The sequence below is a fragment of the Scomber japonicus genome, chromosome 19 (genome assembly GCF_027409825.1).
Source record: "Scomber japonicus isolate fScoJap1 chromosome 19, fScoJap1.pri, whole genome shotgun sequence".
Lineage (NCBI taxonomy): Eukaryota > Metazoa > Chordata > Actinopteri > Scombriformes > Scombridae > Scomber > Scomber japonicus.
The window spans coordinates 24,065,550-24,084,199 of NC_070596.1; the positions used below are offsets into that span (position 1 = coordinate 24,065,550).

The following is an 18,650-nucleotide window of genomic DNA, read 5'->3' on the forward strand; positions in this document are numbered from 1 at the left end:
GATGAACAAAATCAAGACTTTTTTCAAGATTTAGTTTCTATTCATTTAAATATGTACTTATATGCTTTTTGCTTGTATAATGTTTCCATAACACTATTTTCTTTTGCAATTATACAATAGTGAAATTATACATTTGCATTTACAAATATCTACAAAAAAAGACAAAGAATGACAAATGATTACAGAAAAAAAGCAAAACTGACAGTATATAATAGATGATGCCATGATACAATTTTAACAATTCTCCATAATGAATATACAGTAGAGTGTTCTGTCATGCATATATTACCTGCCGAGTTACAATATGAAAGATACTATGCCATCTTATGCAAATATTAAACTAGAATGTATCTAATTAAAATTCTTCTTCGTTGTATGAGCTTTATCACCTCATAAATAAGATTCATTAAGCACTGATTCAGGTTTTGAAGCATCATCTCATTCAAAGACATTACTACCACCAGAGGAGGAGAGAGACTTGCCACATTGACGAGCCGCTGTCTGTTAAAGATACACACGTACAATCAAATGTTTTTTTTTAGAAACTACTACACAATTATTTAAAGTGTTACTGCGGAAATGTTGACCTACATACCCCTGGTTGTCCTTTGGAGAAGTTGGCGTGTGCATAAAGAAGGACTGCAATGTCATTATGTCCTGCCTCCAATGCAATGGACAGGGCTGTGCTTTCATCCTGTATACACAAAAAAGCATTTATATTACAAGAGATTTATTATAAATTTACAGATAGAAGAAGCATACTGTACATATTTCATGAAGTATAACTTAACCAGTATTTTGTTTCTCCAGTTACATTTTTAAATATTTTAACAAAAGTTCACTCTCTGCTTTTGTAGTAAAACATATGAGACAAAGCTGGAATAGTTCACAGCTTGAAGCCACCGGGCTCACAGAAGCTGCACAGAGTGGCAGCAAATGAGTCACATACACTGTCAGTGAGGGTGGCATTACAGTCTGGCTGTGCCAGCAGTAGTTTCACAATGTCAGCATGGCCATGCTCGCTTGCACACATCAGCGCCGTGGAGCCCTCATCATCCTGGAGATTGACCTCCGCCCCCTGTGCCAGGAGTGTCTGCACCATGTCCATCCTGCCGTGGCTCACAGCCAGCATCAGAGCTGTCTGACCGGCCTGAACAGATAGGAGCAGGAAATAGGGTTAATGATGCAGAGTTGACATATCTTCAACATTTCAACTTTATATCTACAGCTTGTTTGTTGAATCAAACAATTTACACTTTAATTCTTTACTTCTTAATATGCACATATATTGTATCTCATGCACCCATTGAAAAACACAGTGACATATTTTTTCCTTGCAAGCTTCCAGGAAAAATAACAACACGTTGATACTAATTATAGGTGAAATACAGGCAGTGACCAATTTGTGTACTTACCATTAATTAATTCCAAATAATTAGTTGCATAATCTAGAGCCTTCTGGTCAGTGGAACATGCAGAAATGTGAAATTAATAGCCATACAAAGCATGAAGAAGATTTCTGATGAAGGTTTCCAGCAATAAGTGAATAATTCATGAATATTTCCTCTGAGGTATTTAAAGGGCATTCTTCTGAATATCAGCAACTTGTCAACACAACTAACTGAACTGTCTCAGAACGTAGTCTCAATATTCTTTATGATGAGTATCAAATTATATTTCCAGGAAATCTTCCAAGGAAATGAAAAGGAAATTACAGAGCTGTAAAATAAAATAAAGTGTCACCAAATATACACACAGGTTAGGTTATCTTACAGTCCTGAATGTAAATCTTTTTTACAGTTTACAGAGCCACATTTGGAATTGAAAGATGTATTTGAAAGATGAACTGGTATAAAAATATATTTAATTGTAGCACCTTCATGTTATAAAACATTAATTATTTCAAAGCCAATGTACATGAACAGAACAAAAAAGTAAATTAGAGAGGGAATGATTTTATCTGTTACCATGGCTCCCTGTTGATATGACAGACAACCAGCTTTTAACATCAAATTTTAACCACAAATATAGTAATCTTAAAAAAAAACATGAACTCTTATGAATTAATAAACAAGCTTATTTGATAGTTCCCATGGTAGCATATGGATACAATTTAGAGAAACCCAATCTAGCTGAGAACAGACTGACCTGGCTGGCCTTGGCATTGACGTCTCCTTTTGTGAAGAGCTGCTCCACAACTCTCATGTCTTCGGGAGTTTCCACAGCGGCGAGTGCGGCCAGCATGATGGGTGTATAACCAGCTTTGTTCTGCTGATCCACGTTACACACCTCTGCAGTGATGGTGATCAATGGGCAAAAACAACAAAATAAGAGAAAATATATGGATGACATAGAGAAAGAGGTGTACAGTATATCCTCATTTATTTATATGTGAATCACATATAAATTCATGTTTCATGTTTCTAACACTTCACATCTAACCAAGTTTCACAATGTAAGAAAATCCTTGTCCAAAATAAACCCTGAGTAAAAATGTCAAATAAAATTGCCCAATACCAAAGGTTGTCCATTTGAACCGATGCAGACTAATAGACATGGGAAAAATGTCAGCATTTACAAAAGCCAGGCTTTAATTGCACAGCAGCAGTGATTCAAACCATTTTAGCCTTGCTTAAAGTGTCCTCAGGTAACTGTTGTTTCATTTAAGCTGTACAAATAAAAGTTCTCAAAATGTATTGCATGTATTATGTATGTGCTGAAAATCTCTATAGTTAATATTCTAGCATGGCTCTGCAACATCAAGCAAGAGGAGCTACAACACTCACTCAATGCATTCTTTGAAGCATCAATCTACCTTGTTTCACCCACATTCACTCTATTTTCTAATTTTCAAGTAGTACACACACATTTTGGATATTTGGATGACTATTTTTGACCAAAGTCTTAATTTTGAGTTCCATAATAAGAAGCTTGAAGCTAGAAGGTTTTTCTATTAGAAACATTGTTAATAAATTCCTAAGCTACACAGGAGTAAAACTTTCATTGTTTTTGCTTACTACAGTACACTTCTATTTATAGTATTGAGTGGTAGGTCCAATATCTTGTTAAAGCTGTAACCAGGCTTTTAAATAAAACTAAGAAAGGTGCTATGCCTCCTCCATTAGGGAACCACTTAGTCTAGTTTTTCAATTTATATTGATTAGCCTTTGAATGGCCTGGTGCTGAATTATACTTCTGAACTTTTGATCCTTTACAGGCCTGTGCACAGCTAGAAAGAGGCCTGGAACAATCCATCATGATGTTAACTATGGGATTTCATAAGTACATCTTTATTTCTCATTTAAAGAAAAGCTTTGTGCTGTTTAGTCAAATTACACCTTCCAGAGTATGAGTTAGTGCAGATACAGGCACTGGTGTAACATTACAGAACATATGAGGATCAATAAAGTATTTCAACAATACTTTCATGAGCCAAAAGAGAAAAATGTACTTTTAAAGTGCCGTCATTACAGCTTTGGCAGTAAAACCCCCTCTATCTCTTCTGGCTTTTTATGCAGCAGTCAGATATATAACCAAGACACCACCTTCTTTTGGAAAAGTGAAAAATATTTGCCCCCTAGTGGCTACCGGGGAGCTTACCAATATCTATAGACAACACATTGAACTAGAGTACACATTGGCCCTGGTTCAGTACTGTTGAACTGTCAGATGTCTGTATGTCCTTGTGATTTAATTCTTATGGCATTATATTTTAAAAAAGCAACAGAAATCATATGCGTTTTGAGCTAGTGAAGGTTAAACAGCACCAGGAGGATTTTTTTTAGTTTGTATTATATGTGCAGCCTGCAGAGAAACAAAATGGACAGCAAAGATTAAAACAAAACAAAAAAAAATTGCTCCCACATTACTGTACCTGCATAAAGCAGTTTCTTGACAATGGCAAAGTTGGAGTGAGAAACACTGTAGTGCAGAGCTGTGTTTCCATTGCCATCAGTCATATTAGCGATATGTTGCAATACTGAGGGTGAAACGACCCGAAATGTCGACAAGTAGTCTTCCACAATGTCAGGAGCAGCTGATTTGTGGCTGGACACAGAGAACCACTCTTGCTGGAGTGTTTGAAGGCAGTCAAGCTGCAAGGGAGAAAAGAAAAGAAAACAAGAAAAACAGGTATATGTATTTTTAAAAAGCAATGTCTTTTATGTATTCTTACAAATGCCTTGCAAGTCAGCCATGATTCAGAGTGTGTAGAGCAATTTTGACTTTGAATAGACAGGAACGTCTTCTTAATTACAGGGATGTGACTCAAAGAAAACAAAGAGTATAATAAAGCAACAACTCACTGTAAAACTCTCCAAAACATCATGAGATGAAGCTTGGAAATCTGTCTTCATTTCATCCACAAAAGACACATGTTGAGAGCTTGTTGCTATCTCAAGTTTCATTATGATACTCATCTGGATTTTCCTTTCCAACATACTACTGCTTTTAAACTCCCAGTCTCTCTATCTGTTCACTGAATGATTTGCGAACATGAGGGGTCTCTTTGACTACAAAATATAATTGTTTTCAACTTGAAGAAAAATGTCATCCCAGAAAATTATAGAGTCGGCACATTCTTGGGCTTTTTGTGTCCACTGCCAAAGTCATCTCTTTATAATGGACATACTTGAACACACCCTCACTCCACATCTCTCCACACCCATCCTGTGACATATACCATTAAACACTCACATATACACACACACACACACACACACAGTGAGCTTCATCTGGCTGTGACAGTGAATATATTGAACAAAACATACCAATTCCCTGCTGGATAAAGTGGTGTCATCACTCAGGTGCATTTTTAAGGCTTGACAAGCAGAAAACATCTTTTCACTTAGCTTGCTCCTGAAAGTAATACAATGCTACAGGTTAGTACTGTACGTGCAAGGCCACACCTGAAAGCATGCCTCAAAACTAGGCAGTAAAATGTCAAGATTATGGCATTATTGCTGTGGGGCTTTATTGCTGTGGGGATTTTAAATAAACTGAGAGATTGTATGGCTGTAAATTCTTACGTTACCTGTGCTGTGTATGTGATTTTGAAGACCCTTTTGATCCCTTGTTGGAACCACCTTTGCCCTTTTTTGTTTGTATTACATCTGGAGAAGCTTCTTTTAATTTTCTGTTTCCTCTCCGTTCCACCTCCTCAGAGTTAACATTCTCACTGGCAGAGAACTCATAAGATGACATTGGGTCCAATCTAAGGATAAAACATGAGAGTTTAATACAGTGGAAATATGTTAACAAGTCAATTATTATATATTAGAGTTTAGACATTTGATACCAACCCTGTGGTCACCTTCATGAACTTCATGCTTTTCCTGTTGCTGCTACAGCCTTGGTCACCATTCTGTTTCTTCATTACGCTGCGCAGCACACCGACATTAGTTGACCTGTCTAGAAACAATGATTGAGTCTTTAATATTGTAACATCCACAATACATAAACATAATTTTTATCCTTGTGAAATCAGCAGTGTATTTTATTAAATACAACACATGTACTATAAAAGAACTTAATCTCACTAGGCTGATCTGGCAGGATTAAGTAAGGATATATTCAAGATGTTCTATATATTCTTACAAATCCGAAGGCCATACTTTAAAAGACAGCTTATTCTAACACCAGTTCCTCCTACGAGGCGGTTCATTTTTAGACCCTCAGCCACAAAAGTGCTATGTGGTGCGAGACGCCTTCCAAAACCAGATATCATTCCAAACATTGCAAGTGTATCCCTCAGAAAGTTAACTTGCCAAGCCAAAGGCAACCACTTCCTCTAAACTAAATTCAAGCTTAAACTGGGCATCAAGAGTGGTCTGAAAATGGAACATTTTTAAACTAAACTTCCTTCACACAGACAGTATTCTTATTCACCAATGTTTACTATATCTCTCTTGAAGAAGAGCTTAGATGGTATTTGTTTAGGATTGTAACACATTGACACTGACACACACACACACACACACACACACACACACGAACACACAAACACTGGCATGCTTACCTTGCAGAGCAGAAGATGTCTGTTGTTCTAACATTTGTATCATTCTCTTCACCTCTGAATCATTACTACCTTTTTGGCATATTCCTGGGTTTGCCTTGTCACACTGAGAAGAAAGTTGAGATGGGGAGTGAAAATCTCTGTTGCCTGTGGCAAAGAGAGAGGACACTAGTTAAACTTTGACTTTGAATGGCATCAAAATATATTACAGATACATATACATGATAACAATCCAGCATTAAGGGTACCCTGTAAACTTTTTTGACATGAGTCGTTGGATTCCTTCTTACTGCAGATGTTAGCGTTACAGAGAGTAGTATAAGCCATTTATTTCACATTATTCCACTGATCCACAGTTGGTGGGGGTGACAAGAAACATAACAAGTAAGCCAGTAAAAGTAGGGAAAGAAAACTGCTAGCTGTTGTAAACACAGACACAACAAATGCAAGTTTAAACAGGCATTAACTGATGTTGGCCACTTGGGAGGAAGTTGTGAAAACAACATAACATATCATCACCTTTTAAGCTGATAGCGCTTATGTAAGCAAACAGCTGAAATTAAGGGTTTTGAATTCATGTTGAAACATGTTAGTTAGGCCTCAAGAATACAAACAGTGGATTTTGGTGTGATATAAGGGTACCTTTAACACTAACTAAATGTAAACAGTGCTACCTGGTGTCTGAGAATCTAAATGATGGACTTCTGTTCCTTGTTGTGCTGCAGCTTTCCTATTGCATGACAGTGTGGGGCTGGCATTTTCCTGGCTGCTCGGCTGATGGAAAAACCCTTCCCTCTGCTCAGTGTAGTCCTCTGTGAGCAGGTCCCCATGCTCCCCAAGGAGTCTTTGCATCTTCTCTATGTAATGGTTCAGCTCAGGGTCCCACTGGGATTGTGTAGATTGCTGAGAACTCTGGGTAGGTGTACTGGATGAAACAGACAAATCCCTTATCCTTCCCTCTCCTACACCGATACTCCTTGTCTTGATGGGGTCAGGTAGATGTGATGGACCGGAGGCCATATTTTTAGTTTTCAGTCCAACCAGGAAGTTGTCATTAATGTTTGTGAATCCAACACCAGTGTCTCGAGTCATGTTGGTGGCAGCGCCTGGCGTTTGTTTTAAGGGACTTCCTGCTAAATTTTCAGTTCCTACCCCAATTGTGCGGGTCTCTGGGGTAGATTTGATGTCTTTGACCCTGTTGCCTACTGACACGGTTCTCATAATAGCTTGAGTGGTGTTAGTGTGCTTGTCCTGGGTATTGAGAACAGTATTAGTGCTAGAATTGGTGTTGAAGGCATGTCTGGTGTTTGTAAAACGAGACACTGAACTGGGTACAGTGTTGGTACGCTGAGAAGCTGTCTGGGGTGATGCCATGATACCCAGATCAACCACTCTGACTGGATCTGTGGCCATACCTTGAGAAACCACTTCCTTTGCCTCACAGATGATCACATCCACAGAGCAATCTCCACATGCAACTGAACGATACTCCATCTTTTCTTTTTTAGATCCCAGATTCTCCACAGGTACCTCTGTGTTGCTTTCTGCATCACATACTTTAACCTCTGTCCCAACTCCTTGTGAGTTTGTAATAACTTGGATCCCCACACCCCTTTCTTTGGTCTCCACTCTCTCCCTGACCTCCCAGTGGCTCATGGGTACATCTGGACCTGTGCTGACATTCTTCAGCTCAGGCATACAACAAGATACTCCCACAGTCTTTACCTCTGTTACATCACCTGTGCTGGCATCTTTGAGCTCTGTGTGATTACCAACCCCCTGGCTTGTGGTGTGAGGTCTCACATTGATGCCTGTGCTTGCAGTGGATGGCCTTGCGAAGCAGGCTTTATCTGCCCGGTTCCTAGCTCCTGCAGCCTGGAGCTCCAGTTTAAGACGGCTCATCTCTGTCTGAAGAGCTGATTCTTTCAACTCTGCTTCTAAGTGACTAATTCTCTCCTCCAAGGCACTAATAAGTAGTTGTTGGGCATCAAGCTCTGCTTCCCGTTCTGTGTAAATTCCAAGATTGAATTCAGACACTTCTGTTGCAACTGACCGTGTCTCTATCTGATCAGTGTATACATACTTGTTTTCTTTTCTGGTGTAAGATTTTGTACTTTCCATATCTTGCACAGGACCATATCTTTTTCCATGCCATGCTTGCAAACGTCCACTTGTGATGGTTCTTTCCAATGCCTGCATCTCCTCAGTCAGTTGCCTAAACTCCTTGAAGTCAGTACAGTCACTCTGCACTGTGCCCTCAAGTCCTTCCTCAGTATTCAGCTTGCTTGCAATGTTACACCTTTCCATGCTACATGATTTCTTCAAAATCACATCATTAATGTCCTTATTGTCACTCTGGTGTTTGAGCTGAGACACCAGCTGCCTCTTTTCCTCTTGAAGGACAGAGATTTTTACCTGGAGGATGGGGATAATTTTCACCTGCTCCTCCAGCTCTTTCAGCTTCTGCAGGGCTACCACCATCTGATCACGGACATGCTGCAGGTGCATGGAGCCCAGATTTGAAACTGGGGTGGTTCTCCCAGAGCTCTGTGGGCTCAGCCTAAGGCAGCCTGTGCTGCCTCCTCTAGGGCCCAGGGATGAGTTAAGGTTGACGTACATATCACCCCCTGTGTCAGTAGGCTTGTTCCCATTGTTGTTCTGATTATATGCACCCAAGCCAGTGAAAGGGGAGAGCGACCCAGGAGAGCTTACCCCTCCAAAGCTAGCCAGTCTTCGACGGGGATGGGGCTGAGGTGGAGGTTGGCTGGTCACCTCCTGCTCCAAGTGTTTGTGGGTCTCCACATTGGTCTTTTCCAACACTGGGCTTTGTCTCTGTGAAACAAAAGATCTTGCAGCAGGCTGAGGCTTTGACTCAGTAAGTATCTGAGAGGCTGCTGGCCCTTCATTCCTGGAGGGTTTGTTATCCAAGGAGGAGGCATGGGGTGGAGGAAGAGGAGGTCGACCTCTGGTTGCGGAAGACATGCCCAGTAGTCTTGTATCATCACTGCTAAATGATGATAGGGATTCAGCAGAATGCCACTGGCTGGGTGAAATGCCAGACTGTGTTTTTTCCACATTATTTACGGCCACTCTGGGCCTCCTCTTAAGGCTTAGCCGCTTAATGGTGGTGCCGTTTTGAAAGCTGTCCACACACTTAAAGTAGTCCACATCCAGCGGATAACTGCATTCAGTCTGCAGGTAGTTAGGAACACACTCTTCAGAACTTTGACCTGTTAGACCAACAATGGAGTAGTAATAGTTTATTACTGTTAGAGTAAAAATAGTCCAAACACTTGCTGAAAAAGTGAGAAATCTAATAGACTGTGTGGGAAATCTCCAAATGAGCCACCAATTGTGTATCATAAAAAACTATTAAACTAGACAAAACATTTATAACAGAAACATTTTAATATAATTGAAATCTTAAATAATCTTAACTATTCATAACCAAAAATATAGGCATAGGCAAACTTACATAGGAAAATACAATATCTAAGTTTGCTGCATGCTATATACTTTCTACTCTAACCATTTCCTTTTTCTTTCCTTACCTCAGTATTATACGCCTCTCTGTGACCATATCTATTCGAGTTTAGAACCTTTCTCCTCTCACCTCGAAACTCTTTTGACTATAATCTCTCTGAGCCTGTCCCACAAGAAGAGGAGGGACAGAGGAGGATTTACCAGTTGCGTAGACACTGTTTTCAGGAGTCACTTTTCTGCAAATGCTATGTCTCTCTACATAGACTGGACCCACTCTATAATTACTCTGTAACTCTCCCTCTAAATGCCCAACCATACTCTTGGCAGTCTTTCTCTACCACAGACATCTTCCAAGTATTTCAGCCAGTGAATAAACAAAAGCAACAGAGGTCTCAGAGATTTATCACACAATATTGTAATTCATGAAACATGTATAACAGCTTTTAAAAGGTAAATGAGAGAGGACACTTGAGAGGACTGTGCATTTAAGTTAATGGAGATATTCCCTTCTTTGCAATGTTTTAGTCTTTCATTAACCACCTACAAACAAAAGACTGACCTCAAACATTGTGCACAGAAAAATATACAACTTAGAAAATCCACACTGAGCTAAAACACTTAGCATTTAAGTTATTGAAAAGTAATAGTAATAGTTACCTGACACATTTCTCAAGATGTAACTGCCTTGAGCCATGAATATGCTTCACAAAGTATAAATAATGGAGCAATCTATTTACATCCAGACAAAACTTCGAATCATTCTGGAAATAAAAAAAAATGCAGCAAGTTAAGAGTTCTTCACATCTTGATTATTAGCGTTTACATGTATAGTGCGATACTGCATCACTCCTTCAAATCACTTTCTCTCTCCCGCACCAGGTCCAGCAGTCAATAACAGCTAACCTTGCAATGCTTACACACAGGAAATGCAATACCACACCATGACATATTATAGTTAAGCACAAGTACATAGAGCTGAAATGCTGAGCCTCAGTGCACAACAGTGACTCGATGCTTCGTAATGCCATATCACTTTTCTCCTCAATAAGCATCTTCTGTTAACAGTATGTGGAAGTTTTGAGGAGTCTATCTCTCAAAGGTTGCAGAAAGGAACCTTCACAGAATGTCAATGGCATGTGAAAGTTAATTTTACTGGTCAAAAGGTGTGTTATGCATTAATAAAAAATACTGAAGATTACATGAGATACATCAAGTAAGGAGAAATCCAGCTGCAAAAGCATTGGGATTCAACAACAAAAAATACAGTTCAATAAATATACAGTTCTATATATATAGTCTTGTCATAGAGCTGCATAAAAACATAATAAAAAATAAGGATTAGAGGATATACATATTTTGCTGATAATGTCAATATGGTAAGAATTATGTTGTAAAATAATAACATGTATATTTAAGTATTTGGTGTATATAATATATAAAAGGAGTTTATGCTCGACATTAAAATCAGGCTTAACCCAGCCACCACAGTGACATCTAAATACACTTACTCCATTTTTCATCCGTTCCTGTGTGAATTAGTTGACATGACATCAAGCCTCAAGCAATAAATCCAATAAGTTTAACAGGTTCTCTTTAGAGTCAGCCACAGTGACCCAAAGTACTATTTGTGCTGCTCTCAAATGAGAGTTACAGAGCCGCTTGGGAGAGCTGATTGCAGGAGAGAAGATTGAAGTTAGCAGTTTATAGACAGAAGAGACGCGTGAAAAACATGAATTTGGAACCAACAGATAAAGTACGAACAGGAAGAAGAGACACATAAGACATTTTTAACATGAGGTTTAAATGCCCTTTTGCCTTTTCCATTTCACACTACATCAAAACGCTGTACTTCTGACAAAGACTTTTACAAAGCACCTTAAATATTTGCAAAGCTACATAAATCACATACTGTCAAAATGCATTCATTAACTTTCAGCTATGCCTACTGAATATGTATTCACTTTTTCTTTCTTACTACATGACTAGATTTTTTTTTGGCTAGGATTTCAACTCATGATAAAACCTGCTTCAATTATGGCTCAAATAAAATAATATTGCTGTTTTTCTGTAGATTAATTAAAAAAAAAAAAATACAATGACATGTCTGAAGTGCTTCCATGTATGATAATGTTTTTTTTGGGATTTACATGAGCTTTGTATTTATATTGCTATCTACAGCAGTAAAATTGTCAATATAAACTCTGAAAGGGAAAACTTGTGCTTCTATCATGGGGTCAAATTCTTGTGTCGGAGGGACAAATTTGGTTTACAGGCATTTATTTGTCTACCACTAGCTGACAGTGTGGATTTTAGTTTGACCATAAATATTCTGGAAAAGACTATGTAAAGCTGCTACACTTCCTGTTTAACTGATACAAACCATTGCATATGATTCAAAATAATCTGTTACTGACATCAGTGTCGCTGCAGTGGTTCCCAATTTGGGAATTTTAGGACAAGACAAGGGGTCACAAAATGTTTAACAGTATGGGACAACACCAAATGTTTATTTTTTCAGACTCCTAATGTTTGCTTTCTCTTGTGAATTGTTAGATAGCCTAGTTAAAAAAATGTTGTTTTAATATGATGAAAATAATATTGCTTTGGGGCACAAGCTAAAATGATTGGGTGTATGCCAGGTATTTAAGCATGTTTTTTGGGGATTGGGATCAAAGCTTTTTCCTCCCATTGCCATATTTTGCAATAATTTTTGGCTTGCAAGAGAATTCACTACAGAATTACTCCAAGCTGGTATCAAAACCTAGAGACACTAGAGACACATTAGAAGTAACCAAGTCTGTTTTTAAATGTGACACAAAGTAGGGATAAAAACATACAATACTAGGCTACATCATTTACACCAGTGGCCTGCCATTAAAAACAGTGGCAGAGCTGTAAGCCTGACGCCTTGTGGTCATGCTGAGAGAATACAAGATAAACTTCAACCATGATATACTGGTGCCAAAATTAATTGGATTATTTTTCATGAAAATGTGTTTTTTTCTACTTTAAAACTGAGATAAAAGTCAGTGCGCATTCACCTGTCGGCGTACGTTAGCTAACGTGAAGGGAATCACTCACCTGTGCAGGAGACCTACAACATGTTCGGTTGATGTAGAAGTTAAAATAATTATGTTACTCAGACGCCTTTGTCTGTTGGGAGAGGTCGAACAGCATGTAGGCATTTAGTGGACATGAAAGCGATGGTAATTTTCATTTTTTTCTCTTCTTTACTCCTTTGTTTTTGACTTTGAAGACGCCATGCCTGAGAGAGTTTTTTCTTCTTCTCTAAACTGTGCAGGAGTAGCAACAGCACTGCGCATGTGCAGGAGCTGTCAACGAACACAGCAGGTGCTCCAGGTGGTGAATAGTCCTAACCCTAACCCTAAAATATTTATGGTGTGTTTTGTTCTGTTGAATCGATTACATAGCATAAAGACGACATGATTTCTGTCACTGTTGTCTCTGAACTTACAACTTTCTTGTAGGCTAAAGGGCTGGTAAGGTTTCGACTATATATCTCTTCACATCAAAAAATAAATAAATCTAATAATAATTAAAATTAAAAAACCAATAACCCCTAATTTCCAATACCCTAAATTCACATTTGTCTGCATAACTGGGACATATACTTCTGAAGCCAAATAAGCCATGTCTAGGCTTATTTTCATTTTGTGTTTAGATATTCTTTATGGTTTATTCCTTCCATTAATTACATGAAAATAATGGCACCCCCCCCCCCCCCCCAAAAAAACAAAAAACAAAACCCAAGACTCTTACATCTTGCAGGTTCTGTACCTGATCAGAGCTGTGCTAATGCTGCTCAAAGTTTAAGTGAGTAAGAAAATGACCTTAAAATAAATGAATGAATGAATGAATAACTTAATCAATTAATCAATTTAAAAAATACACATTGCTGATTGATTCAAGGGCAGCAGGATCACCAGCAGTTTTATTATTCCTCTAAAATGAATCTTTCCTTTGACTCCATTTATATTCAACAGTTGGTAAGCTGCACAGTGACACCATGTGGTTACATTGGAGGAATACAGATTACACTCAGTATTAGACCAGCTGTATTAAAATTGTTCTTTTTCCCATATTTGCCCGGGACTCCAAGAAAAAAAATTAGTATAAATTATGTTGATTACAAACAGAAATAATTTACAAAAATCAACAACTGTAGCTCTCACATGCCGGGGTGCAAAAATTACATTTGCAAGTACATGAACAAGAAAGCACTACCGAGACACAAACAGGGTGGTTTTACTACAAAAGACTAACTGTAGAAGACTCTCTAAACTTCTCATATGGTTTCGTTTCAATATTTTTAAAATATCCACTAAATGCACCAAAAACCAAAGATTAGAGAAAAAGTCCAAAAACTGAAAGCAGATTTGAAAAAACATCTTATCTTTGTTATTTTCTTCTTTCCTCTCTCATTAATCATTAATAATCTGATGATGTCATGTATAACGTCAGTCAGGGACAAAACCACTTCTGTTACTGCAATACTTTAACTCAATTTTGCTTTTAATACTTCCTTTTATTGTACTTTTTCTTAAGTACATTTTTTATGCAGGAGATTTACTTGTAATGGATTTTTTTTACATTGCTGTGTTGGTACTTAAGTAAAGAATCTGAGTACCTCTGTCACCACTGTTATCAGGCCTGGTATCCTATAAGTTCAAAGTTAAACTTTAGCTTCTCATTATGAAACGTCGGCTGCTGACACAAAACATGTATACTTGTGTTCTAAGTGAAGTAACTCAGTGAGCCATGAGAGGTCATTTTACTGTGTGTTACATTTACTGTGTTTTTGTCAAAGGCAGAAACAGCCATAAAGTAATTATGTCCATGCAGAGACACACACTGACACAGACACAATGCATACCACTGCACCATGTGAATCTGGCTATTTATTACCTTGCAAATACTGTTAAATCAGCATATGTGATATTAAAGGTGTTATATAAAAACAGGTAGGGTAGACAAGGGCAATGAGTTGAACTTTACACTTCTTCATGATCATGCAGGGGAAGCATGTTTGAGCAGTTTCAGTGCTTAATATGTTGTTTAAAAGTATTTTTTATAATTCAGAGCAAGGGAAGTTACTTTCAGAGGAAAAATGTGTCAGTGTTAGGGATTATACTTGGCCAATAGTGGCACAGTAAATGTCATAAACTGCTTGACATTTGTTAGACTAAACATATTATGTTTAAAACTAAAGCTAATCAGTTCAATAATAAGTCAATCCAGAAGCAATTTGAATACCAGAGACCAATTATGTTAATGTCAGAAAATTGGATTTAGATGACTACTTTTATGTAGTGCTGTATAAACACAGTTTATGTTAAAAGCTTTAAGAATAATTGTGCACTTTGGCACGAACACAATGCAACAGGCTGTTTCAGATATAACATCACATCATTTTAACTTAATAAAGGGAATTTAATTCATTCAAATGTAGCTCAGAATTTTAAAGTGCAGACTGAAAGACAATGCTGAATAAAACATCAAAGTGAGCAGGGACTGAATCAGGCTTGAGCCATTGTTACTTTAAAACAGAATGTTTACTATCTTTGAACTTTGCACCTTCAAACCCACTGTCCCTTACAGAAGTGATTAAATCAGCCCCTGTCTGTGGGAATCAGCACTTGTGATTGGTTGAAAGAGATACACACCCCCATCTCTACCCCTATCTCTAGGTCTAGAGTCCACTTTTTAACTTTGGGGCCAAGCTCACCTATTTCACTTCAGGCATTAGGCTTCTAGTCCCAGTCCCAGTCCCACACCTGACAGCAGAATGTCTGACAAAGGAACCTTCGATACCAACGTGCTGACCCTCACCAGGTTTGTTCTGGAGGAGGGCAGGAAGGCCCAGGGCACAGGTGAGTTGACGAACCTGCTGAACTCCATCTGCACAGCTGTTAAAGCCATCTCAACTGCTGTCAGGAAGGCTGGGATTGCTAACCTGTAAGTAGTATTTTCTTTCCTCTTAATTAATGTGGAAATAATAAGAGGAAACATGCATGGATCTGAATATAAATATAACTATTGGTAAGATTATCATAGAGGGGAAACAACAGCATGCACTCCATTAAACATTTATGAATCAATCAAGGTCACAGTTCCTCCATTTAATTATGTGTGCACTGAGGTTCATGTGTGGATTTAGTGTTGCATGCAGTATGGCAGAAGAGTCAGCAGTTTAAAATTAGGCCCCAATCCCTGACTAAAATTAAACTGTCTATATGTTGTGCAAAATATTCCAGGTCACGGGTCAAGGTGATACAAGAAGACTTTTGACACCTTTCTCATTTCTCATTTTCATTTCAGCCGGTGTATTGTTTGTAAATACCATGCTAAATGACAGTAAAGGAAGTACACCTCCTATATTATGTTTTAAAACTGCCTAAAAATAGATTTTGAGGTTTTGATCACCACAGCCTGTACTTCTCTCTGTGAAAAGATATGGCATTGCTGGAAGCACCAATGTGACAGGGGACCAGGTGAAAAAACTGGACGTCCTGTCCAATGACCTGGTCATCAACATGCTCAAGTCCTCATTCAGCTCCTGTGTGCTGGTGTCAGAGGAAGATGAGAAGGCCATCATTGTGGAACCAGACAAGAGGGTATGTGCATCTCTTCAGTACACTACATAGATGCATGTCTGTGTGGGTTTTCACATGTTTTTTGTTTTGCAATGTTAATTTTTAACTGGTGTTCTTTCTCTTTATTTATGACAGGGAAAATACATTGTGTGCTTTGACCCACTGGATGGTTCATCAAACATCGACTGTCTCGTCTCCATTGGAACAATCTTCGCCATCTACAAAAAGGTTAGTGCATGCTGATTCAAAACAAAGAGGAGACCTTACATCAGCAAATTGTTCCGCATGGCTTTCAGCTATATTTTATATGGATTTTCCCCAAATTGATATTTTTTACTGAAAACCATCGACAGAGTTGCAAAATGGCATCTGGGAAAATAAGAAGTAGGGCCTAGTGGTGGGATAATCACAGTACATTTACTCAAGTACAATTTTGGGATACATACTTATGCATATGATCAGTTTTCAAAATATGATGAATTGCCACAGATTAAACTGCCAAACAATATATAATATATAATAAAATATCTTCACCTCTATCAGTAATGAGTACTTTTACTAAGTACATTTAACTGATAATACTTAGTAGTACTTATATAGTTTACTGTTTACTGTTCAATGCAGGAAAATAATTTTTTCGACCACTGGGAGGCTCACATACCAAGAGACTATTATTCTAATGCGTTTTCAAGAACTCCAGATACAGTGCAGGTAGATAAAGGAGCTGCACAAGGATCTATAGGGTATAGGGTTAATGCATAGATTACCAGATTCAGTTCAAGGGTAACCACAGAGTTTTACATTACTGATAAAGCTGTGCAACTTTAATTTAGGTCCCATATCCATAAAAAGGCTCCAATTTAGTTAAAAGTGTACCCAAAGCTGCATTATCCTGCCCTGTATAATGATATGATATGATATGATATGATATGATATCCTTATCAAAGATAATAATATTAACTAACTGTATGGCACATATCTTATTAGTGCACACAATGTCTTTGTCTGTGGTGACAATTTTCCACATGTTGTTCCATAGACCACAGATGATGAGCCATGTGAGAATGATGCTCTGCAGCCTGGAAGAAAGATCGTGGCAGCTGGTTATGCTCTGTACGGCAGCGCCACCATGATGGTCCTCTCCACCGGTCAAGGAGTCAACTGCTTTATGCTCGACCCTGTAAGATGTTCCCTGTATTAGATGCCATCAAATATGTTACTTTATGCTAAATATATGTTTATTTGTCTTTTCCGATATTTGGATAATCAGTTCCTTTCATTCCTTTTTCAGTCAATCGGTGAGTTCATCTTGGTGGATCGGGATGTGAAGATCAAGAAAAAGGGAAAAATCTACAGTTTGAATGAAGGATATGCACAGCATTTTTATCCAGATGTGACAGAGTACCTACAAAAGAAGAAACACCCAGGGGTAAAGGCAATTTGCAAAGTGTACAGTTTTTATTAGCTTTACAAAAACACATTTGGAGTCTTAATATAATAAACTTGACTTATAAATTCCACATAACACTTTTGGGTTTCTAGGATGGTTCTGCTCCATACGGCAGTCGATATGTTGGCTCCATGGTTGCTGATGTTCATCGTACTTTGGTGTATGGAGGCATCTTTTTATATCCTGCTAATGACAAGAGTCCTAAGGGCAAGGTGAGCAGCTGGGACATTATAATTGAACAAAAACATTAATACTTTCAAATAATCCCTGTTAAATGCAGTAAAATTCACAAATCTCAGTAATTAGTCATTTATCCTTGATGTAAAGTCACACCTCTTTGCACTTCTTGCCCTCAGCTAAGGCTGCTGTATGAGTGCAACCCAATGGCCTTCATCATGGAGCAGGCAGGCGGCATGGCCACCACAGGATCTATGAATGTTCTGGACATCCAGCCCACCAACATTCACCAGAGAGTCCCCGTGGTCCTGGGATCCCCTGATGATGTGCAGGAGTATATTTCCATCTTTAAGAAGCATAACAAATAAGGTACCCAGCTCTGTTTAGTAGCACCCTTAGAAAGCACTAAATAAAATACAAAAAAACTGTATAACTAATGTTATGTTTGTTTTTGGGATTTTTTCAGTTTCTTTGGATTTAACAGGTAGAGTCTGGAGGTCAGCAAACTAAAGCAGGACTAACAGTACATCAAGTGCTTTCTACTCGTTCCTTCCACTGCACTGATTAAAGGAACCAGGACCCTCATGAACTCTGCCTCACACTGTACTGTGTGTGTTATTTGTAGAGACTTACCCTGTATTTTTTAAATAAAGACAAATAAAAAGTTTGCACTTGTTCTTCACTGTGTTGTAAAAATCAGGTAAGCATATATGGGTTGAGCCCATGATGTGTCTACGTATGATTTTTAAGGAGAAATAAAGTCATACTGAATATTGAATGGAAAAGGAACCAAAGAGAAAGAACACACTGTCTGCCGGTCACCTTTTCTTACTTTATTAACAATATTATTAACTTTATTGCTTCATTAACAATGAAAAAAGACAAAAAAAATCTGCAGCCACAGCTCTATGAG

The 18,650-nt window shown here is 38.2% G+C and overlaps 2 protein-coding genes across 4 annotated transcripts; one reads left to right on the top strand and one right to left on the bottom strand.

Moving 5' to 3' along the window:
- On the bottom strand, positions 1-12,737 carry LOC128380191 (KN motif and ankyrin repeat domain-containing protein 1-like). Of its 3 annotated transcripts, XM_053339909.1 has the most exons (12): positions 12,578-12,737; positions 10,154-10,257; positions 6,688-9,243; positions 6,017-6,160; positions 5,301-5,409; positions 5,033-5,212; positions 4,770-4,857; positions 3,875-4,094; positions 2,149-2,291; positions 950-1,150; positions 596-694; positions 1-501 (listed from the first exon to the last, which is right to left on the bottom strand). In XM_053339909.1, exons 2-12 carry the CDS (start codon positions 10,188-10,190, stop codon positions 439-441), a joined length of 3,840 nt encoding a protein of 1,279 aa, XP_053195884.1. In that variant the 5' UTR covers positions 10,191-10,257; positions 12,578-12,737; the 3' UTR covers positions 1-438. The 3 variants fall into 3 exon arrangements, with proteins under 3 accessions (XP_053195884.1, XP_053195885.1, XP_053195883.1); XM_053339910.1 differs by lacking the exon at positions 12,578-12,737 and having other exon boundaries at positions 6,688-9,205; positions 10,154-10,322; XM_053339908.1 differs by lacking the exon at positions 12,578-12,737 and having other exon boundaries at positions 10,154-10,322.
- Positions 12,738-15,244: 2,507 nt separating this feature from the next.
- Positions 15,245-18,404, top strand: fbp1b (fructose-1,6-bisphosphatase 1b). The gene is made up of 8 exons (XM_053340084.1): positions 15,245-15,472; positions 15,969-16,131; positions 16,246-16,338; positions 17,150-17,290; positions 17,402-17,539; positions 17,653-17,772; positions 17,917-18,106; positions 18,204-18,404. The coding sequence occupies exons 1-7, from the start codon at positions 15,303-15,305 to the stop codon at positions 18,103-18,105; spliced, it is 1,014 nt and encodes a 337-aa protein (XP_053196059.1). The 5' UTR covers positions 15,245-15,302; the 3' UTR covers position 18,106; positions 18,204-18,404.
- Positions 18,405-18,650: the final 246 nt, after the last annotated feature.